General features: G+C 39.8%; 1 protein-coding gene across 15 annotated transcripts in view; it reads left to right on the top strand.

Annotated features, from left to right (window-relative positions):
- The first annotated feature begins 1084 nt into the window (after positions 1–1084).
- The window catches only part of LOC113938174 (RNA-binding protein 12), a 36249-nt gene continuing 17148 nt past the window's right edge, over positions 1085–20185 (top strand). The window contains exons 1-3 of one of the 15 annotated variants that reach the window (XM_027623386.1): positions 1093–1156; positions 6758–6842; positions 9912–13224. In XM_027623386.1, the coding sequence (XP_027479187.1) occupies positions 9934–12720 (2787 nt within the window). In that variant the 5' untranslated portion in view covers positions 1093–1156; positions 6758–6842; positions 9912–9933 and the 3' untranslated portion in view covers positions 12721–13224. The other 14 variants (XM_027623389.1, XM_027623391.1, XM_027623385.1 and 11 more) reach the window with 14 other exon arrangements.

The raw sequence follows: 20185 nt of genomic DNA, 5'->3' as shown, positions 1-20185 counted from the left end.
GGAAGCCTGCTTCTCCCACTCCTACTCCCCCCGCTTGTGTTCCTTCTCTCGCTGTGTCTCTCTCTGTCAAATAAATAAATAAAATCTTTAAAAAAAAATAAAGTCAGTCTTGCTGAAGCATTAATGTGTCCATCTTAATTTCCATCCATCTTTACGTTTCTATAGCGGCTTCCACCATGGTAACAGGGTTTAGGCAGGGGGAGTGGAGTCTGGGAAGCTAGGACCACAGAACATGAGTAATTTTTTAAAAATATTTTACTTATTTTTTGACAGAGAGAGACACAGTGAGAGAGGGAACACAAGCAGGGGGAGTGGGAGAGGGAGAAGCAGGCTTCCCGCAGAGCAAGGAGCCCGATGCGGGGCTCGATCCTGGGATCATGACCTGAGCCGAAGGCCGACGCTTAACGACTGAGCCACCCAGGCACCCCGAGAGTAATTTTTTTAATAATAGAACAATACTAAAGTGCAACCATGGAGGGGTTAATGAGGACTGTTGGGGTGGGGGGCGCCTGGGTGGCTCAGTCCTTAAGCGTCTGCCTTCAGCTCAGGGTGAAATCCCAGGGTCCTGGGATGGAGCCCCGCATCGGGCTCCCTACTCAGCAGGAAGCCTGCCTCTCCCTCTCCCGCTCCCCGTTTGTGTCCCCTCTCTCGCTATGTCTCTGTCAAATAAATAAATAAAATACTTAAAAAAAAAAAAAGAGGACTGGTGGGTAAGGCTCCCTGGACTGAAATTTTTAAATGGGAAAAAATAGCAGGTTTCGGTTCTGCCAAGGCATCATCAACAAAACCGTGCACTACTTTGTGGTCCATTTCATCCTCAAAACAATCACGCGAAGAAGGCACTATTTATTCCCTTTCGCATAAGATTGAAGAAAAGTAACTAGCACAAAGTCCCGCAGGGAGGGGCCGAACCACACACTCAGAACCCAACCCACCCCGCAGCGTCACTCTCCTTAGGCGGGGTTAGTGCGCAAACGTCGCACGCACAGACTCAAAGTTCCTCTCGCCACAAATACCCGCAACTTCCGGAAGATTGCCCAACAACCTCAGCGCGCTTGCGCCACCCCGCCCCGTGACGTCTCCATTCCGTCCCTCCCCTTCTGGAACGCGGAGCTGCTGAGCGGGCTGTCGGCCATTTTGTGAAGCGGCGAAAGAGGTGGTGGCTGCTGTGGGCTCCGGGAAGCCGTTCGGGCTGGGGCTGTCGGCCGCGGGGCGGAGGCACTCGCGCGGGGGGTAACTCGGGTCTGGGTTCGGGTGCCGCGCAGCTCTCCCCGGTAAGACTCCCGCAGCCCGGAACGGGCGGGGCTGTGCGGGGCTCGAGCCGCCCCTTGGTGGCCCGGGGCGGGGCTTTCGGAGGCCTCCGAGCCCGCCGCAGCAAGCGCCCCACACAAAAGGGTCGCGGCATGGCTGCGGGGGGGCCTGGGGAGCCGCTTGCGCCTTTGAAGCCTGAGAGGATGCAGGAAGGACGCAAGAGAGGATCAGCCTGCATACCGAAGTGGGGACGAGGCCAAAGGGAGGACGCCCCCGTGGTCTGAGAGGGAGGAGGCCACAGCTGGGTGGCCCAGCGGCCTACGAACTAACGGGGATTGCAGTAAAAACACACCTACCTCCCGAATGAGCGAGATTTTCTATGCTTCCCAAAAGGGACGGAGATTGTAACTACATCTCTGTGCCCCGTAGTGAGGAGATAAACGTAGTGAAGACACTCCCTCCATCGGAAGTGGAAAGGAGGCTCCTGTGGCCTAACAGGAAAAGGGGACTAGAGTCTGTACACACCTGTGGGGAGGAAGCTGCAGTTGGTACACTCCTGTGAGTCTAGGAAGGAAGTCTGAGAACTGGCCGCCTTCGTGGTCTGAAGGTGGAGGGGGTTGCAGGGAAATGCTTCCAAGGCTCAGCGCTGGGCGGGGTTTATCCTCGAGGGTGTCGGCGATTTGAGAAGCCGGCCTCTGTTGTGAGAAAGGGGGTGAGTACGCCTCCCAAACCTCTGAGAATAGTAGTTAAGATGCCAGGCCCTGGATTCCCAAGCAGGGAAGAAGCTGCAAAGAGCAGCACCTTTACATATCGCTTGGGAGACAGCCTCCAGCACTGAAAGAGGGGCAGGCCCAATAGGAGGTGGAGGGTGGGTGCTTTCGATCAGTGAAGGAGTTTTCTTCAGTGGAGGCTGGAGGTTTTAGTTGGCAGCCACGTGAAATAGGTGGGTGGGGCTTCGGGAATCTACAGTTGGTGTTGGGGATGGACACCAGTGCAGGAGGCTTAGCTGCCAGATTGTAAATACATGGACTTCATTTGTACCTGTAATGTGTACTTTATAGTGAAAAATATCAGCGGCTCCGGGGAAGATAACTTTGGGTTATTCAGCACAAAACATGCTGGGAGTTTTGTGCGCTGACTTGCAGGTTCCGTAGGAGAGGTTTCTGGACTCAAACTGTCCTTGACTCCTGGATTTCCAGAGATGATTTAATGTAAATTGTGGTAGTCAGGAACCATTCCGTATTATTCAAGAATAGTGTAATTCCAGTCAGTATAACCTGAGAAAAAATGTAATTGGAGCTGAGGGATTGTTGAAGGAGGGACTTGTGACTGGAGTGTTCTTAGAGCTGCTTGCTTGAATGGTTTAAAATCGTGTAGTTTTTGTAAAATGCTGTATTAGTAAAATGAATTGCATTGGACTTTGTTACCTAGTTTATATTGTTAGTATTTCAGAGCATTTGCTGTTCAAAAATGTCCTACAGGTCTGGACATACGGGCTGATTTTGTTTTGTTTTATAGAAATGTAATACAAAACTGGTTGTACTCGTTTTTGAAATTTGGTGGTTTTGACCGAATAGACCATTTCTGGATTTAGTGGGAAGTAATTGTGTTCAGGCATTTTCCAAGAATATTAAAAAGTTTGGAAGAACTGCTACAGGTGGTTAAAATAATTTTATGGTAATTTTTTAAGAAAATGAAATGTTTGGCGTGTTTATATAAAGGTTGAGGACGTGCTCAGTATTATTGCTGGGAAATTTAACGAAACGGAATGCATATTATATCATCTTTATATGCTCGATTAAATACTTATTTTGTTTATGGATTGTAATGCATAATTTGTGTTTGTGTTCATATCTGTTAGGTGAAAAATGTGAAGCTTTAGAAACCATTGTGGTAGTTACTTGGAACCTATCGTTATGTGCTAATATCAGCATACTTCTGGCTTCTTTCACTTTCTTGTGACATGCCAAATGTTTTGATGATTGCATATTGAGAGTTTGGGGGTTGTTGGTACGGTTTTTAGATGTGAAACTTGATTTTGTGGACCAGTGTGTGTTCCAGGTGCTGGAATCCAGTGACAATGTTCAAAACGTTTTTATTCCATTTCGTAGAGAGCCACTCCCATCTTTTGGTTTAGATGAATATTTTCTTCTATAGATGTTGTAGAAAGAATTTCTAAATGTCAGTAATTGCACAAAAGATGCTCTTAGATATCTCTCTCTAAAATCCAGGGACTGTCGTCCATTTCTATATCTCCTGTCCCGGCCACAAGTCCTTAATAAATGTTTGTAGTATAAATGAATGTTGTTAAATGTTTAGGTCAACTAAGCAGAAAAATAACTTGATCTAATTTATAGTTTATCAGATTTTACTACCACCACTCATATACCTTTTGGTTTGCAACGAGTTTATTTCATTAAGTTTCAAGCAACCTTTTAAGTCTTAAGACCAACAGTGAGGGTGAATATGGTTGGCTAGGTTAGAAGTGATATTGTTGCTTTTAAGTTTAAATCAAGATAATGAACATATTTGTTGGCATTTGTGGGGGGGATTGAAAAATAATATTATAGTCTTTTTGGCAGGAAGACTATATATCTTACTTAGAAATGTCTTTTGGTTTGCCACTTTTGAGAACTTTCTGGAGGTTAATGGGAAAGTTGAGTAATGAGCTGTCTAAAGGATTCATGTCCCTCAGTGTCAGAAGAATTGTTTCGTTAAGAATGATCCCAGAATCTGAAATGTGATTCATTTGGGGATGGGGACAAAATCAAGTGGATGAAGCTGTGTTTTTTTCCATAATGCCTACCATAATATGATTATGCGGCTTATAGCATTGTGCCCATTATGATTGGTTCTCTGTTGCTCATCTCTGAGGTGACTATTTGAGGGGTGCTGGTTTTTGTATTTTTTCAATCTAAAGAACTTAGCTCTGCTGTACCCTGGTTATTGTTGACTAAAGACTGACAACTGAACAAAGTTAAAATTCACTTTTTGATGTTTATCACCAGATGAAGAGTGGAAACAATTAAGTGCAACTGATTTGTGCTTTGGCTTCCTGTTAAAAGAGGATTGTTGTCAGACATTTTACTCTGAAATTCCAAGTGATTGAAATGACTAGTAAATAAGAAAATATGCCGTGTCATAATAATATGCTAAATGTTCATAGCAGATATTTGTAATTTGTTCGTGTATCGTATTTCTTTAGCTGAAACAAAGCCGCTATGTTAGGACTAAGTCCTAACAAAGTGGAAAAGTATACTAGAGCAACCTTTTGTTTTAAGATCTTCTGAAATATATCAGTGAATTTAATGGCAAATCAGGCCCATTTTCTCCTTTGTACCTTTATGCTTTACAAATAGGTAAAATGTGTTTTAGATTGTTTTTGTTGCATAGAACTGTTTCAGTCTTAATCCTTCTAAAATTCACCAAGTCTTAAGGTGGTTGGAATGGATTTTTCATTTTGGGATCCTGCATTCTGTTGCTAGCTGACATTTAGAACACAGGAATGAGTAGTTCCTGGAGAACAGTGGTGCCTCTATTAAATTATTGTGCTCTTTACAAAGTGAGGTGTTGAAAACAAAAGTACTACTTCAGTTCTCAGTTTCTATTTACTTTGTCCATTCAAGGGAGAAGTGTAACACCAAGAGTTATGAAGTTCTAGTTTCTAGCCTGAACTTTCTGCATACTTTTCTTTGGTATGGGTTGATGTGGGCCTTCCCCTTTGCTTAAATAGAAAAGATTCATGAGTTTATTTCTAGATTGATTTTGTACTTTAAATTGAACAACGTAAAATTTGAGGCATTTGCCGAATTCAGCTGGAACGTCAACTTTTTCTTGTGGAATGAGATTTTCCTTCTTGTTATAGTAATTTCTGGCAGCCGTTTAGAAATTTTTGATAGTAGGTCTAGTGTGTTCCCTTTGGGCGTAACTGGCTGACTCTAAACTTGTTCATATCCAGATGGACATTTGGAGGCTTCTTGGGTCTGGAAGGGAAGAGGCTGAGGAACCTGTTTCCCTTACCTTCAGGGCACATATCCTGGCCCCATACCAGACCTTTTGAATTGTAATCTCCAGTGGGGGATCATCTGTGAATCATAAATGCTTAACCAGAAAACTGTGGTTCTGTTGGTTATAGAGTCAAACTTGTACATTTAGAAAATATTATAAAATTCATGCTCTTCCTCTATGCTCTTGAGCATAACCTTTACCTAAAAGCAGGCTTTTTTGTGTGTTTCATGTTTCCCTTTGTGACCTGTTAGATAAACTTCTAGGTGTGGCTTTTAAATAAAGAGTTTTAAAACTCTTTAGACCTAATTAGAACTGATTTGTACAACACATAAAAAATTAATACAGTGCTCTGGGCTTTTGAAAGCATTGCTTTTGACATGTGTGTAGCTTTTGTGACAAAACAATCTCACTCTTCAGTAATTTGAGTAGTTGTCTAGAAGATGTTTAGCTTGTCCTTTAGAAAAAAATTGGAGTAACACTAAAATTTTTTAATATGTTTTACTTTTTGGTGATGAATATTAAGCTCACAGGTGGTATCTCGAACTTGAAAGATAGTTAAAAATGAGTATCGTTCTAAGTAGTGTTCTGTTGGTAATCTTGATACTTAACCAGTGATGATTTTCTTGTTTCTCTGAATTAAAAAATGATCTTTTTGAATGTAGTTGTTTAATTATTTGGTCTTATATATTGCTTGTGAATTGTTCACAACTTCACCAATTTGGGAGAAATTCCAGTAAGAGATGAGTGACTCATTTTTACTTTGGGGAGTCTTCTTAATATGCCAGACATTTTTAGGGAATTTTTTTTTTTTACAAGTTTCTTGGAATAGTTTTGGTGTTAGAAGGTAAAGAAAGCACTTTTCCCTTAAGATTTCGAACCCCAGGGGTTTTAAATAGGAATTAATCATTATAGCCTGAGCTTTCACTTCATTTATGTTTCTCAATGCTTGATGCTATTTTGGTACAAAGGAAAATATTTTGAAAGAGCAATTGCAAGAATTTCCATAAGTACCCTTGAATTGATGACTTTGTCTTTTGTCTTAGAACTGTTTATGTGTGAACTTGTGCTTTTTCATCAAGTGTTTGGTGGGACCGGAGGAAATAGGTTGTAGTTGGACTTGTATTAATGGAATTTTCTGGACTGGTTTAATCAAGTGATAAAAAGTAATTACCAGGTGTGAAGCTGAGCGTTATGACTGTTTTAGTTTTTAATTGATTTCATTCTTGGACTAATTTATGGCACATTCTTGATGTATGTAAATACATAATGTTTTGAGAAATACTCAAATTTGAAAGCAGTACCAAGTAACAAGTATGTGTGGGATTTTGGTACATGTGGTTTCTTTCTTTCTTTCCTTTTGTTTTTTTAATATGCATTCTAATGAAGTACTCCGTGGTGGTTTCAGACTCGCCTTCATAATATACAGTTCAGTGTGGCCTGTGCGTGTTGTTTTGTGTTTCCTGCATTGATTTTTGCCTCCGTTTATTCTCTATTGCAGTCTAAAAGTTGGTTTTAATTGGTTGCCCACAGGATTGACTTGGCCTCTACTTCTTGTTAAGAAAATACATCTCTTGTTTTATCAGGTAAGAGATTTTGAATAGAGGGTTTGTTTTTATACAAAATAAAATGAGACAGCTTATTTAGTAACATGAAAATATGTGTAGTAACTGAATTGTGGGGGATTTTCTTTTTCTTTTTTTTTAACAGTCTTATCTGAGGGATGGGGGTGGGGTGGACTGGGTGCCTTGAACAGTTGTTGCTTTCTTCGGGGTTCAGTTTTATATGGATGCATTTCTTCTGCTGAATTCCTGATTATTAGGCAGTAAGCTGTTTTTTTCCCTCAGGGTAGCATTCCAGACTTACTACAAATATAGGTGCTTGTTATTGGTATGGTTTTTTAATATTCCTTAGAGGTAAAGGTGTAGATAATGGGTCATATGTTTTAGAGTACCTATTTTGACTTTAGATGGAACTTTAGTGATTGGAATCTAACCCTCTTGTTAAATAACAAAGGTAGGCTCAAGATAGTTGAAATGACTTACCTGTCAAACAGGCACTTAGTAGAAGAATAGCATATCTTATTTCATATTTTTTCAGAACCTAAAAACTTTTCTCTTTAGATGGCTCTATGAATAACTCTTGTGTTCTTTGGTTTAATCCTCAGCCCTTTTCTAGCTGGTAATCTGGGCAGATTTTTCAATATCATGATTTCATTTGTACCTTGTGCAGACTTTCACTAAAGCCCTTCTCTTAGTAGCAGATGGTTTTTTGAGAATTACTGTGTCTCTTTAGCCCTGTGTTTAATTTTTGTGTTCTTGGGACTATATTAAATTCCCATTTTACTGTCCCAGTGCAAACTAACATCTCTCTATCTCTCAAGTGTTTGGGTGCCTAGATTACTTACCCATGATTGAGTGATTAAGTGATCAAGCATTTTTTTGAAGTTGAACAGGAATGCTGTCTTACTTTTGCATGTAGCCAATATGCTACAGACAGTAGGGAATGAGAATTTGATTTAATGTCTTGAAATCTCGATGAGCTTCCATATAGACTGCTAAATAGTCGTAAATAAGAAGAAAAGAGTTTGTTGGTGTGATTTTTTTTTTTTTTTTAGTATTAATTTTTCTTGTTGACTCTTGCAAACCAAAAAGGAAAAGCTTCCCTCCTCCCCCAAATTTCTAGTGTTTTATAATGGTCTCACAAAGAGTATTTTCTGTTTGCCAGTCCATCTTCATTAAATTTGAAAGTGGCTTTTATTTTTGTGTATGTGTGTGAGAAAACTATCAAAGCCAAACAGTACATTTCTGTTTTGTGTACAGCAGTCATATTGGTTGAGATATAATTACAGATTTTGTTTTATCAAATTAATATTCACACAATATTTGACATTGAAAAACTGCTTTCGTGGAGTTACAGGATTCTTAGAGCTTGCAGTAGCTCTTTTAATGTTCCTGTTTGGGAAGTGATAAAACCAAAGCTCGAATCATTTATAATTTTTCTGAGGTCACAGAACTGGTTTAATAGGTTTATATTTAAAAGTTGATTTTTTTTTTTAAATTTTATTTATTTGTCAGAGAGAGAGAGAGCACAAGCAGGGAGAGCAGCAGGCAGAGGGAGAAGCAGGCTCCCCTGCACTCTATCCCAGGACTCTGGGATCATGACCTGAGCCAAAGGCAGCCACTTAACTGACTGAGCCACCCAGGTGTCCGTTAAAGTTGATTTTTTTTTTTTTAAGATTTTATTTATTTATTCATGAGAGACAGAGAGAGAGAAGCAGAGGGAGAAGCAGGCTCCCAAGGAGCAGGGAGCCCGATGCGGGACTCGATCCCAGGACCCTGGGATCATGACCTGAGCCGAAGGCAGACGCTTAACCATCTGAGCCACCCAGGCGCCCGTAAAAGTTGATTTTTAAGATGACTTGGAAAACACCCCATGTTGCTGATCACATAAATTTCAAATTAATATTTTTTCCAGTCCCAAGAATTTGTTTTATATCACTTTACAAAGGGCTTCCCTTGCATTTGCTCTTGGAAGTCATAACAACTGAAATACTGAAATTTTATTTAAATCTGGGAGAAACTTCTCCAAAAGAGAAAGTTCAGAATGGGACTTTATTTAAGGAGACCAGTGAGCTTCCAGAAATACCACAGGAGTTATATTGAGTAAAGACTGTAACAGTCACTGAATAAAGTTCATACCCTTGTTCTTTTTTAAAACAAAAGCAAAACCAAAAAATACCCTTTTTTCGTTATCAGCCTTCTTTGGGAAAAACGAGACTTTTTTGAGTGTGTATGTGTGTTTCTTTTTTTTAATGGTGAGTTTGGAAATAAGTCATTGGATCTGAGTTTTAATTAAAACAGCTATGGTGAATGGCACTGCAACCAGGTTCTACTTTTTGGAGTGATGAATATAGATAACTAAGATTTTGGCTATTTTATTCAGTATTTCTTTTGGATTCTTTGTATGTATTAACCTTGTCTGTAATAAATAATTCCATATATAGTTTTCTTTAATAAATAGAGCTGTAATGCAGATTGAAGAGTTTTAGGTTGAATATGGAATCCATTCTCTTTTGAGACTTGAGTCTACTTTAGTGTTAAGTATTATTTGTAATTCATTAGTATTCCAGTTTTCTGTTTCTGTTTTGCATTTTGAGATTGAGTCATATAAAATGACACTGATAATTCTACAAAGTTGTCATGTTTATAAGGAAAATGCTAAGCCACTTTTAAATACTAACTTTGATACATCCTTTGCATGTTTTTCCCCTGCAGATTGTTCAACTTTGTGTCCTGATTTGACTTACACATTTCTTTTAAACCTTACTGAATAATTAGTGGTCTGAATGATGTAATTGGTGATTCTACTTCTTATGGTGGTTTTTTCCCCCTGAAACTTTTGAGTCATGGGACTGAACTTCTAATTGTTTACAGAATTAATGCCTTTTGGAAGTTGAAATTGTCTAGGTTTTACATTGTAAATGGCACATAATGTTCAGTTTTTAGGATATTCAAATAAAAAAAACCTGCATTGCTTGTGATAGTTTGAGGGTATATTTGAGGGCCTAATATGGTAGCTGGTCATTCTTGTAGTTAAAAACTTGGTGTGATAAACAGGAGTCTGACCTGGCCGTTGCCTTTTCTCATCTGCAGGTGTGTGTGGTTTCAGCGCAGCATGGCTGTGGTCATCCGTTTGCAAGGTCTCCCAATTGTGGCGGGGACCATGGACATTCGCCACTTCTTCTCTGGATTGACCATCCCTGATGGGGGCGTGCATATTGTAGGGGGTGAACTGGGTGAGGCTTTCATCGTTTTTGCCACTGATGAAGATGCAAGGCTTGGTATGATGCGCACAGGTGGTACAATTAAAGGGTCAAAAGTAACACTTTTGTTGAGTAGTAAAACGGAAATGCAGAATATGATTGAACTGAGTCGTAGGCGTTTTGAAACTGCCAACTTAGATATACCACCAGCAAATGCTAGTAGATCAGGACCGCCACCTAGCTCAGGAATGAGTGGAAGGGTAAACTTGCCTACAACAGTACCTAACTTTAATAATCCTTCACCCAGTGTAGTTACTGCCGCCACATCTGTTCATGAAAGCAACAAAAACATACAGACATTTTCCACAGCCAGCATAGGAACGGCTCCTCCAAATATGGGGGCTTCATTTGGGAGCCCAACGTTTAGCTCAACCATTCCGAGCACAGCGTCTCCAATGAACACAGTCCCACCACCACCAATTCCTCCAATCCCAGCGATGCCATCTTTGCCACCAATGCCGTCCATTCCCCCAATACCAGTTCCTCCTCCGGTACCTACATTGCCTCCCGTGCCTCCTGTGCCCCCTATTCCCCCAGTCCCTTCTGTGCCACCCATGACCCCACTGCCACCCATGTCTGGCATGCCACCCTTGAACCCGCCACCTGTGGCACCTCTACCTGCTGGAATGAATGGCTCTGGAGCACCTATGAATCTGAACAATAACCTGAACCCTGTGTTTCTGGGTCCATTGAATCCTGTTAACCCTATCCAGATGAACTCTCAAAGCAGTGTGAAACCACTTCCCATCAACCCCGATGATCTGTATGTCAGTGTGCATGGAATGCCCTTTTCTGCAATGGAAAATGATGTCAGAGATTTTTTCCATGGGCTCCGTGTTGATGCAGTGCATTTGTTGAAAGATCATGTAGGTCGAAATAATGGGAACGGATTGGTTAAGTTTCTCTCCCCTCAAGATACATTTGAAGCTTTGAAACGAAACAGAATGCTGATGATTCAACGCTATGTGGAAGTTAGTCCTGCCACAGAGAGACAGTGGGTAGCTGCTGGAGGCCATATCACTTTTAAGCAAAGTATAGGACCTTCTGGACAAACCCATCCCCCTCCTCAGACACTTCCCAGGTCAAAATCGCCCAGTGGGCAGAAAAGGTCAAGGTCAAGATCACCACATGAGGCTGGTTTTTGTGTTTACTTGAAAGGGCTACCATTTGAAGCGGAAAATAAACATGTCATTGATTTTTTTAAAAAGTTGGATATTGTGGAAGATAGTATTTATATTGCTTATGGACCCAATGGGAAAGCAACTGGTGAAGGCTTCGTAGAATTCAGGAATGAGGCTGACTATAAGGCTGCTCTCTGTCGTCATAAACAATACATGGGCAATCGCTTTATTCAAGTTCATCCAATTACTAAGAAAGGTATGCTAGAAAAGATAGATATGATTCGTAAAAGACTGCAGAACTTCAGCTATGACCAGAGGGAAATGATGTTAAATCCGGAGGGGGATGTCAGCTCTGCCAAAGTCTGTGCTCACATAACAAATATACCATTCAGCATTACCAAGATGGATGTTCTTCAGTTCCTAGAAGGAATCCCAGTGGATGAAAATGCTGTACATGTTCTTGTTGATAACAATGGGCAAGGTCTAGGACAGGCATTGGTTCAGTTTAAAAATGAAGATGATGCACGTAAGTCTGAACGCTTACACCGTAAAAAACTTAATGGGAGAGAAGCTTTTGTTCATGTAGTTACTCTAGAAGATATGAGAGAGATTGAAAAAAATCCCCCTGCCCAAGGAAAAAAAGGGTTAAAGATGCCTGTGCCAGGTAATCCTCCAGTTCCAGGAATGCCCAGTGTGGGAATGCCCAGTGCGGGAATGCCCAGTGCAGGAATGCCCGGTGCGGGAATGCCCGGTGCGGGAATGCCCGGTGCGGGAATGCCTGGTACGGGAATGCCCGGTGCGGGAATGCCCGGCGCGGGAATGCCCGGTGCAGGAGGTGAAGAGCATGCCTTCCTGACTGTAGGATCTAAGGAGGCCAGCAATGGGCCTCCATTTAACTTTCCTGGTAATTTTGGTGGGTCGAATGCCTTTGGGCCACCACTCCCTCCTCCAGGATTAGGAGGGGCCTTTGGTGATGCTAGGCCTGGTATGCCTTCAGTTGGAAATAGTGGTTTGCCTGGTCTAGGACTGGATGTTCCAGGTTTTGGAGGTGGACCAAATAATTTAAGTGGGCCAGGATTTGGAGGAGGCCCTCAGAATTTTGGAAATGGCCCTGGTAGTTTAGGTGGCCCCCCTGGCTTTGGAAGTGGCCCTCCTGGTCTTGGAAGTGCCCCTGGGCATTTGAGTGGGCCACCAGCCTTTGGGCCTGGGCCTGGGCCTGGCCCTGGCCCAATTCACATTGGTGGTCCCCCTGGCTTTGGATCTAGTTCTGGAAAACCAGGACCAACAGTAATTAAAGTGCAGAATATGCCCTTCACTGTGTCTATTGATGAGATTCTAGATTTCTTTTATGGCTATCAAGTGATCCCAGGCTCAGTGTGTTTAAAATACAATGAAAAAGGTATGCCCACAGGCGAAGCCATGGTGGCCTTCGAATCTCGGGATGAAGCCACAGCTGCTGTCATTGACTTAAATGACAGACCTATAGGCTCAAGGAAAGTAAAACTTGTCTTAGGGTAGCTGTTCACATCAATTCTTTATAGGGTAGATTTTCATAGTGCTGTGATTAATGCATCCAGATTGTTTTCCTAGTATTTCCAGGTTAGAACCTGTGGATTGTTTCAATTGCATATAGATTGGTTTCTATAACATAGAGCATTGGTTGACTGTTTACAGAAGACTCACTACCAGGATAAATACTGCTGTATGTTACAGTAAAGCTGTCTGGAGAGAACACAAAAATGATTTTGGCGTACCATTAGAGAAACCATTTGTAAAACACAAATGACCACATAAAGCTTATCAAGGAGTTTAGATTGGTTTTGTTTTATACCATATGGGATGAAGAAAATAGAAATGTCAATAGAGCTCATTAAGGGTGCTCTTGCCAGCTGCTGAAAAATAGAAGTTGGCTACTCTTGGAATTTGGTTTAAAGCTGGACAGATTTGCTTTGTTATAGGGTCAAAGCTTTGTCTAAAGTCCTCATTTTCTTTTAAAATTGAATAAAATCTCTGTATACAGATTCACTGTATGTACCTTTATTGCTTCTTGAGGGTTCTTGCTGTATAGACAGTCCTGCTTCTGAAGTTGCTGCTTTTTTGTTTGCCTAATTGACTCATTTGTAAATGAGCAGAACTGTTTTGTTGTTGTTGTTGTTTTAATATAAAACTCCACACTTGGTTTGTGCTATAACCTTGAACTTTGATTTCTAATGTCACACTTAAAACTGTGTGAAATAAGTACTTTTGCCACAAAAATAAAATATGGAGTCCTCTACCTACCAGAGCCTTTTTGGTTTGACCGCCATGTTTTAGTTTAGTCAGTTTAAAAATTGTTCATGTTGTTTAGATGGCATTGAAAACCAGATACTACTTCTAATAATCATTGTTTAAGATGCCAGATTTGAAGTCCTGTCCATGATGGACTAATGTTTTGGCAATTTCCTTCTGTCCCAAATCTGTGTGAAATTTTGGCCTGTAACTAAACAAAGAGGGTCCATTTATAAGAAAGAGCATTATATTTAGGTTTTTTAAAAACTGAAGTTGAAATTGTTAGCTTTGTTAGTAGTAGTGTTATAGAATAAAAGACTCATAAGCTTTTCCATAGATGTGCATTTAATCCTGTTACTTGGAGGCTTTTTGGTCTAGTTGTTTGATCAGGAGCCTGTTCATAAAAATTCTTCATACAGAGTACAAGTGCAGCTGCCAGAGGGGAGAGAATTGAGACTCCTTGCCCTTTCATACTCTTCTTTGGTATTCAGGACACTAAGGCAGGAGGACCACATGGGTTCTGGTTGGTAAGTGTCCTTGTCATGAAAACATTTGCCTTACAACATCCTGCTCACTGCTACAAAAGGCTCTACTTATGGTTACTTTTCTTCTTAGTTAAAATGCTCTAAAGATGTGTCACATTATATTATAAACATATGGAATGGGAGATTGGTGAGATATCATGAAAAACAAATTTTGTCTTTTACATGGGCCGCTGTCTTGGTTTGAAATATCCCCAACATTTCCTGCAAATCAATGTACTTACAAAGGGGTCAGCCTTTTAAAAGAAGTATTTCCTATTAAAGAAAATAGTGCCTTTTTGGTGTTGCAAGTTAGTGGAACACTGAAATACAGCGTCTCGTGTAATTTAGAGTTAAGAGTGGCAGCAGTTTCATTGCGTGATAAGATTTGGAAAGCCTTTTCATCACTACAATCTTAGAGGATTGACAGTACAGGATTTTTTGTTTAGGGAAAGGATTGTTTAGACTTTCAAAGAAGACATGGCTGTGTTGTGGGTCTTTTGACAATTCATGAATACAAATTTGCTTTGACAGATCACTAGATATTGCCTCCTCAACTAAAAAAGCAATATGATGTTTATATATGCTGTTCAATTAAGTTTTCTGTTAAGTAATCATTTCTCATTCCAAAGACCAAGTGCAGAAAACTTCAGCGCTGCTTGGGAGTCTTATTTCAACTGCAGATTATTTTCCCATTGGAGAGCTGACTATTTTCATTTTAGAAAAATGGGTTGTTTGAAGATGAAAGCCTTTTATCTTTTTTCACAGTTTATTTTGGTTATATGTTCGTACAATCCTATTAAATATTTCATATACTTTATTGCAACTACTTTGTTATTTCTACATCTTAGATAAATGCTGAAAAGGAAAACGATTTCATTGTTCATCAAATTAAATAAATTAAGAAAATAGTGGTTTGTGTAGAATTTGGAGAGAACTATGTTTCATATTTGGTTGAGTCACAACAGTGCTTCTCTCGTGAAATGTAATTAAATGCTTTGCCCTCTGGAACTTGATTTTTGTGTATCTGAGACTTATTAATAGAGTGCTAACTGCTAAGCGTACTGTTCATCCTGTTATGGGCATTGGAGTTTGAGTTTAAAAAAAATTCTTGAAAATATGTTCTGTGCAATCACTCATACCTCTCTTCCTGCAAATTTTCTCAGAAAAACTAGGTTTGGGGTGAAAATGAATTTATTTTCTCATTTGCTTTGTATGGTATGAAGGATTTGTAAAGCTGCTCAAAGTTGTGTGCATTTGTAAACACTATCATGATATTTTCAATTTTATGTGTAAATTTTGTCTTTGGTGACTGACATGAATGGAAGAGAATCTTTTCCATTAGGTTTAATTCCTCCCACCCCCTTGCTGGGGTGTTTTTGGATTTTTTTAGTTTAAAGGATTAGAGATATCTACGAAATGTATTTTATAAGTAAGCAAATTTGTAAACTTTTTCTGAACTTCAGTGAAACATTTAGTTCACAAGCAAAATTTGGAGGTGTATTCTGTGTTTAATACTGTAGTTTGGATGTACAATTATTAGTGGCTTAAAAAAAAAATGCAACACTGTTAAGTGAAATGTAGTTCCTAGCTTTGTGCTCCAAGTTGTCAAAGCATCAACCGTGAAAATTTCATTAGGGAAATTTTTATTCAAAATTTCAGAGAGTAATGTTCAGTGTAATTAGGTCGGTCTTAACCCACTGGATGAAAATCTAGGGCTGTATATGGACATAAGCAAACATAACTTGGATAAAATAAGGATCCATGAAAGCCTTAATCAAACTCAAAGTCCTTTTTATTGGATTCTGTCATTGTGTACAGGTGTGGGTCAAATGTTTAAAAATAAATCCACTCATCAATTTCAAGAACAGTTAATGAGTAAAGAAACCATAAAGTTGCTGCTAGTTAAATCTGTAAAGAATTTCTAGCAGTGATCACTTTTAAAACTTATTTCCCACTCTTGCAAAATTAACCACATTTAGTTTTACTGGCAGTTCTATGGTAGTCCAAGCGTTAGAAACCAAACACAATAAAATGATTCATTGCCAATACGGCCACAACATTGCCAGCAAATACTGCCGTGGCATCATTCAGCAGAGGTTTTTGTTTATAAAGATGAAGTCTTGAATACTGTTCAATAAACTTGTCACAAAATAAAAGAGGCTGATGCTTTTAATGCTTTACACAAGAGTACTCTACTGAGCTATACCATCAGGGTTTTTTTGTTGTTGTTGTTGTTGTTTTTTTAAAACTCCTACAAATATTTTGTGCCTTTGGAAAGGTGGATTTGGTGATCTTGGAGGTAACCATTGTTGCTATCCTTGTCTGCTAATGGTCAAGTGTGGAAAGAAGATACCTGGAACGGCAGGGAGGAAACTTGATTCTAGGTCAAATCTGTGGTATCCACCTTTTCAGACTTTTATCTTGTATGCTTTGCTAGCAAGCCACTTCGTTATGTGGACTCAGAAAGAACCAGAAACCAGGTGCTCCTTTTTACAGAAGGTGTCTTAAAGGGGGCTATGAATTGTCTTTTTAAAAAACTGATTACTTTAAGAAATGGGAAAAGAAATCTTCAGAATACATTGTCAATTGCACATCTAATTAGAGCTTTTTCTTTTTTGTTTACTTTTGCATTAGTATGTGAGGTATTTTGAGGTGGGGAAGTGGGGAGAGGAATCAAAAATACTGCTGCTTTCTGACATTGATGTTCTCGTTTTGTCCCTTCCACATTTGTTCAACTGCTGAAAAGTAGCAAGTGAAAAGTTTCCATTAACTCCGAAGTCCTTTAAAAAAAAAAGCTGGATTGGAGTTGCAGAGAAATTAGTGGGCTATTCCTTTTAACCAAAGCTCTTGAAAAATATATATTAACTTTTACCTCTATCATGAGTTTTTAGCCTGTATTTTGAGTTTCAATACCCAGGTTGTTTTAGAGGGGTTTAGACTTAAACATACTTAATTCCAGGTGGTTGCTGAACTGTTCTAAAATTATGAAGGTTTGACTAAGCATTTGAAAAATCAGCTGATACCCAGATACCCAGAATGGCCTTTACCATCTTAAAAGGATAGATTGTATGCTAATAATATGTTTTGTTTTCTTGCTCAGGAGAAAAGTCTCACTTTAATTCATTGTTGTCTGCTTTCCAGTGTTTTACAACAAGAAATGGTTTATCATTTATGAGCATCACCACCATTCTCCTTAACCCCCAAAAGTAGAGCGTTTATAGGATATGATAGAGTCCAAACTTAACGACTAAAAAAATTGCTTGATTTCAGTTTTGTCTTTTTAGTATAAAATCTGATAGATCACATTGACTTACTCTAAAATTTCTGGAGTGAGTGTATTCTGGTTGTGGCACAGTTCTCTGATGCTGTAGTGACTTTTCTGGAAAAACCCTTCTGTCCGACAGTATGAGCAAGTTCATCTCTTAATGGTGCCTGTTCATGTAAATGTTAATTCTTTATTGTGCTGTTACTGGATTTATTCTTGTTGCCTTGTGCTACTTTGTGCCAGAGGATCTCACAAGCATCTTAGAATATGGCTCCTTTTCTGGATCAACATAACTAACAACGAGCAACTAAGGTGGCACTGCTTTTCTACATACTGCTCTACTACTGAAGAGTCCAGAAGGGGCAAGAAAGCCACTTGAAAGCATTCTAGCTCCAGGGGCAGAAGGGCAGCACTCTCAAAATCTGGGGGCAACAAATAGTGCTGGGCAAAATCTCATTAACCATTATCTTTTAATTCCGAGAGGCCCAGGGACCTTCCCCTAGTGAAAATGTTGGTAGTTAAGTCCTAGAGACTAAGGAAACACCAGTTGTGGGTTAAATGACACAGCAGACATTGGAATTGGCATCCCAGCTGTACCAGACATCTGGATTCTGATTTTAGTAGCTTAATGTTTGAGGTCATTTTTCTTAGTGAGCCAGTGGCTTGCTATTTCATGTTGAGAGGAGGAGGAGGTGACTATTGGGGAAAAATAGGGCCATAACCAGCAAGAGAACATAATTCATTATGGACAGTCAGATATTGAAGAAGCATAAAACACTCCCAGGAGTGAGCTGTGCTATATTCAAACAGGCTGCCCCTTAGTGTTTCATTCCCTCTCCATGCTGATGCTGCCAGTTTTCCCCTTTTCCTTGCTTATAATAGTAAGTCCGTTGGTAACCAGGGCTATGAGTTTCTCACTGCTATTTCTGTAGCCTAGCCGCCTAACTTGGGGTGGGGTGGGGGCGAGGAATGTGAACTCACTCACAGTTCTTGATTAGTGAATAAGATTCATCACTTAAGCATGTGTGTTAACATGCCAGATGTAACGGCCACATTATGCTACCGTAAGTCACCTGTTAGTCTTTGCAGAGTGGGGAAGGCTTAAGGGTAAAGATATTCAGCTACTTAAGGGGTCTTAAATCATACTAACTGGTGCTGCTGATTTCATTTTTCTTTTGTTCCACTTGGGAGTGAGTTAATGCTATCCTCCACTACACTCCCCCACATACTGTGTTGCTGTACAGAGATGGTTATGTCCTTTATATATAACTCCCTTCTGTGGTGTGGGCCTATGGGACCAGGAGGTCCCTCTGCTATAAATCTGGCTAAAGTGGAAAGACTAATGCAGCTCTTATTTTCTGAAGTAGATACTGCCAATTATCTTTGCTTCTGTGACCACTGAATTGACAGGTTGGAATTGGAAATGTCTGTTGCCTCCAAGCTTTTAAGACAGTTTTACATAGATAATCAGCTTAGCCATAGCAGTAACCCATGTTAACTAAATTTTTTGAGCCGTGTTACACACCCAGCACTTCCATGCTGTGATAGAAAAGGAAGCAAAATAAGATGCTTGTTCTTAAAGACCTAAGGTTTTAAATTATACTAAGTGCTCTGTTGTACTTGTGCATGTACGAGGTACACTCATGTCCTACAGGAACTGGATGGATAAGGGTTTCCTGTATAGTTGCTAAACAAGTATGATGGAAGTATAATGGAAGCCTTGTGTGTAAGCTGAGGAAAGGCATGATCTCTAACCAAGATTCTTGGGGACACAATATGTTAATTTAGTAAAATGAGATGTTTAATAGTGTGAGGGAACACAGTGGCACTATCTAAAATGTGTTTCTCCTGGAAGCTCTTAAAAGTGTGCTATAACAGTGTAGCCTGAGTGGCGTGACTGAGCTGAATGGTGAGTAAGGCAGGCAGGTGAAGGTTGTACTGGGGTGTCCTGACCTACCAGAGGGATAGAATCTTTTATCTTTTTAATAACCCTTTGATTAGCTGCCATATACCACTTCTTACAAACAGATGGCCTAATAAGACATTCATAAACGCTCCAGAATTAAGTGAATTTCCCCATCGATTTCACCACTTACACAGTCCACTATCTGAAATTGGTTCTTTTCTAGTTTTGCATTGATTTGATAAGAGTTTTAGCTTTTCTATATTAAATGTCCACCTTCTTGTTCTTGTTTTTCTAGACAAGTGCTGTTCCAAGAGAATTTTTTTTAAGATTTTATTTTGAGAGAGCTTGTGAGCAGCGGGGAGGGGGTGCAGAGGGCCAGAGAGAGAATCTCAAGTAGACTCCACGCTGAGCATGGAGCCCAGAGTGGGGCTCAATCTCACGACCCTGAGATCATGACCTGAGCTGAAGTCAAGAGTTGGATGCTTAACTGACTGAGCCACCCAGGCGCCCCACCACTGTAGCTACTATTAAATTTAAAAAGCCGGCTAGTGGCTACTATATTGAACAGCACAATTCTAGATTCACAGAGCAACAGAAAATTTATTCTTCCATGTCTGGTCTTTGGAGATCACCATGCTAGGCAACACTGACCAATAGAAATAAGAGTCATTTACGTTATTTAAATTTTTCTAGTAGCTATGAAAAAGGCAAAAAAAGCCAAGTGAAATTAATAAATTTTAGCCCAGTATATCTGAAATGTTACTATTTCAGTATATACTCTATAAAAATTATTGAGATTTTTTTGGTACTGTTTTCAATTTATACTTTACAGCACATTGTGATTTGAACTAAGCATATTTCAAGTGCTCAATATCCACTTGTGGGTAGGAGGCCATCCTTCTGGACAGTACAGATTTAGAATATGAGAAAAGTTATCCCCTGTCATTTCTGTTAGCTGTGTTGCGTCTTTCAGCTGTTTCTTTACTTTTGAGTATTTGAATTTTATTGCATTCCCCCTAA

This window comes from Zalophus californianus, chromosome 8 (genome assembly GCF_009762305.2).
Source record: "Zalophus californianus isolate mZalCal1 chromosome 8, mZalCal1.pri.v2, whole genome shotgun sequence".
In the NCBI taxonomy this organism is placed as follows: Eukaryota; Metazoa; Chordata; class Mammalia; order Carnivora; family Otariidae; genus Zalophus; species Zalophus californianus.
Note: the sequence above shows the minus strand (reverse complement) of the source record. Positions and strands in the feature narration are given on the sequence as shown.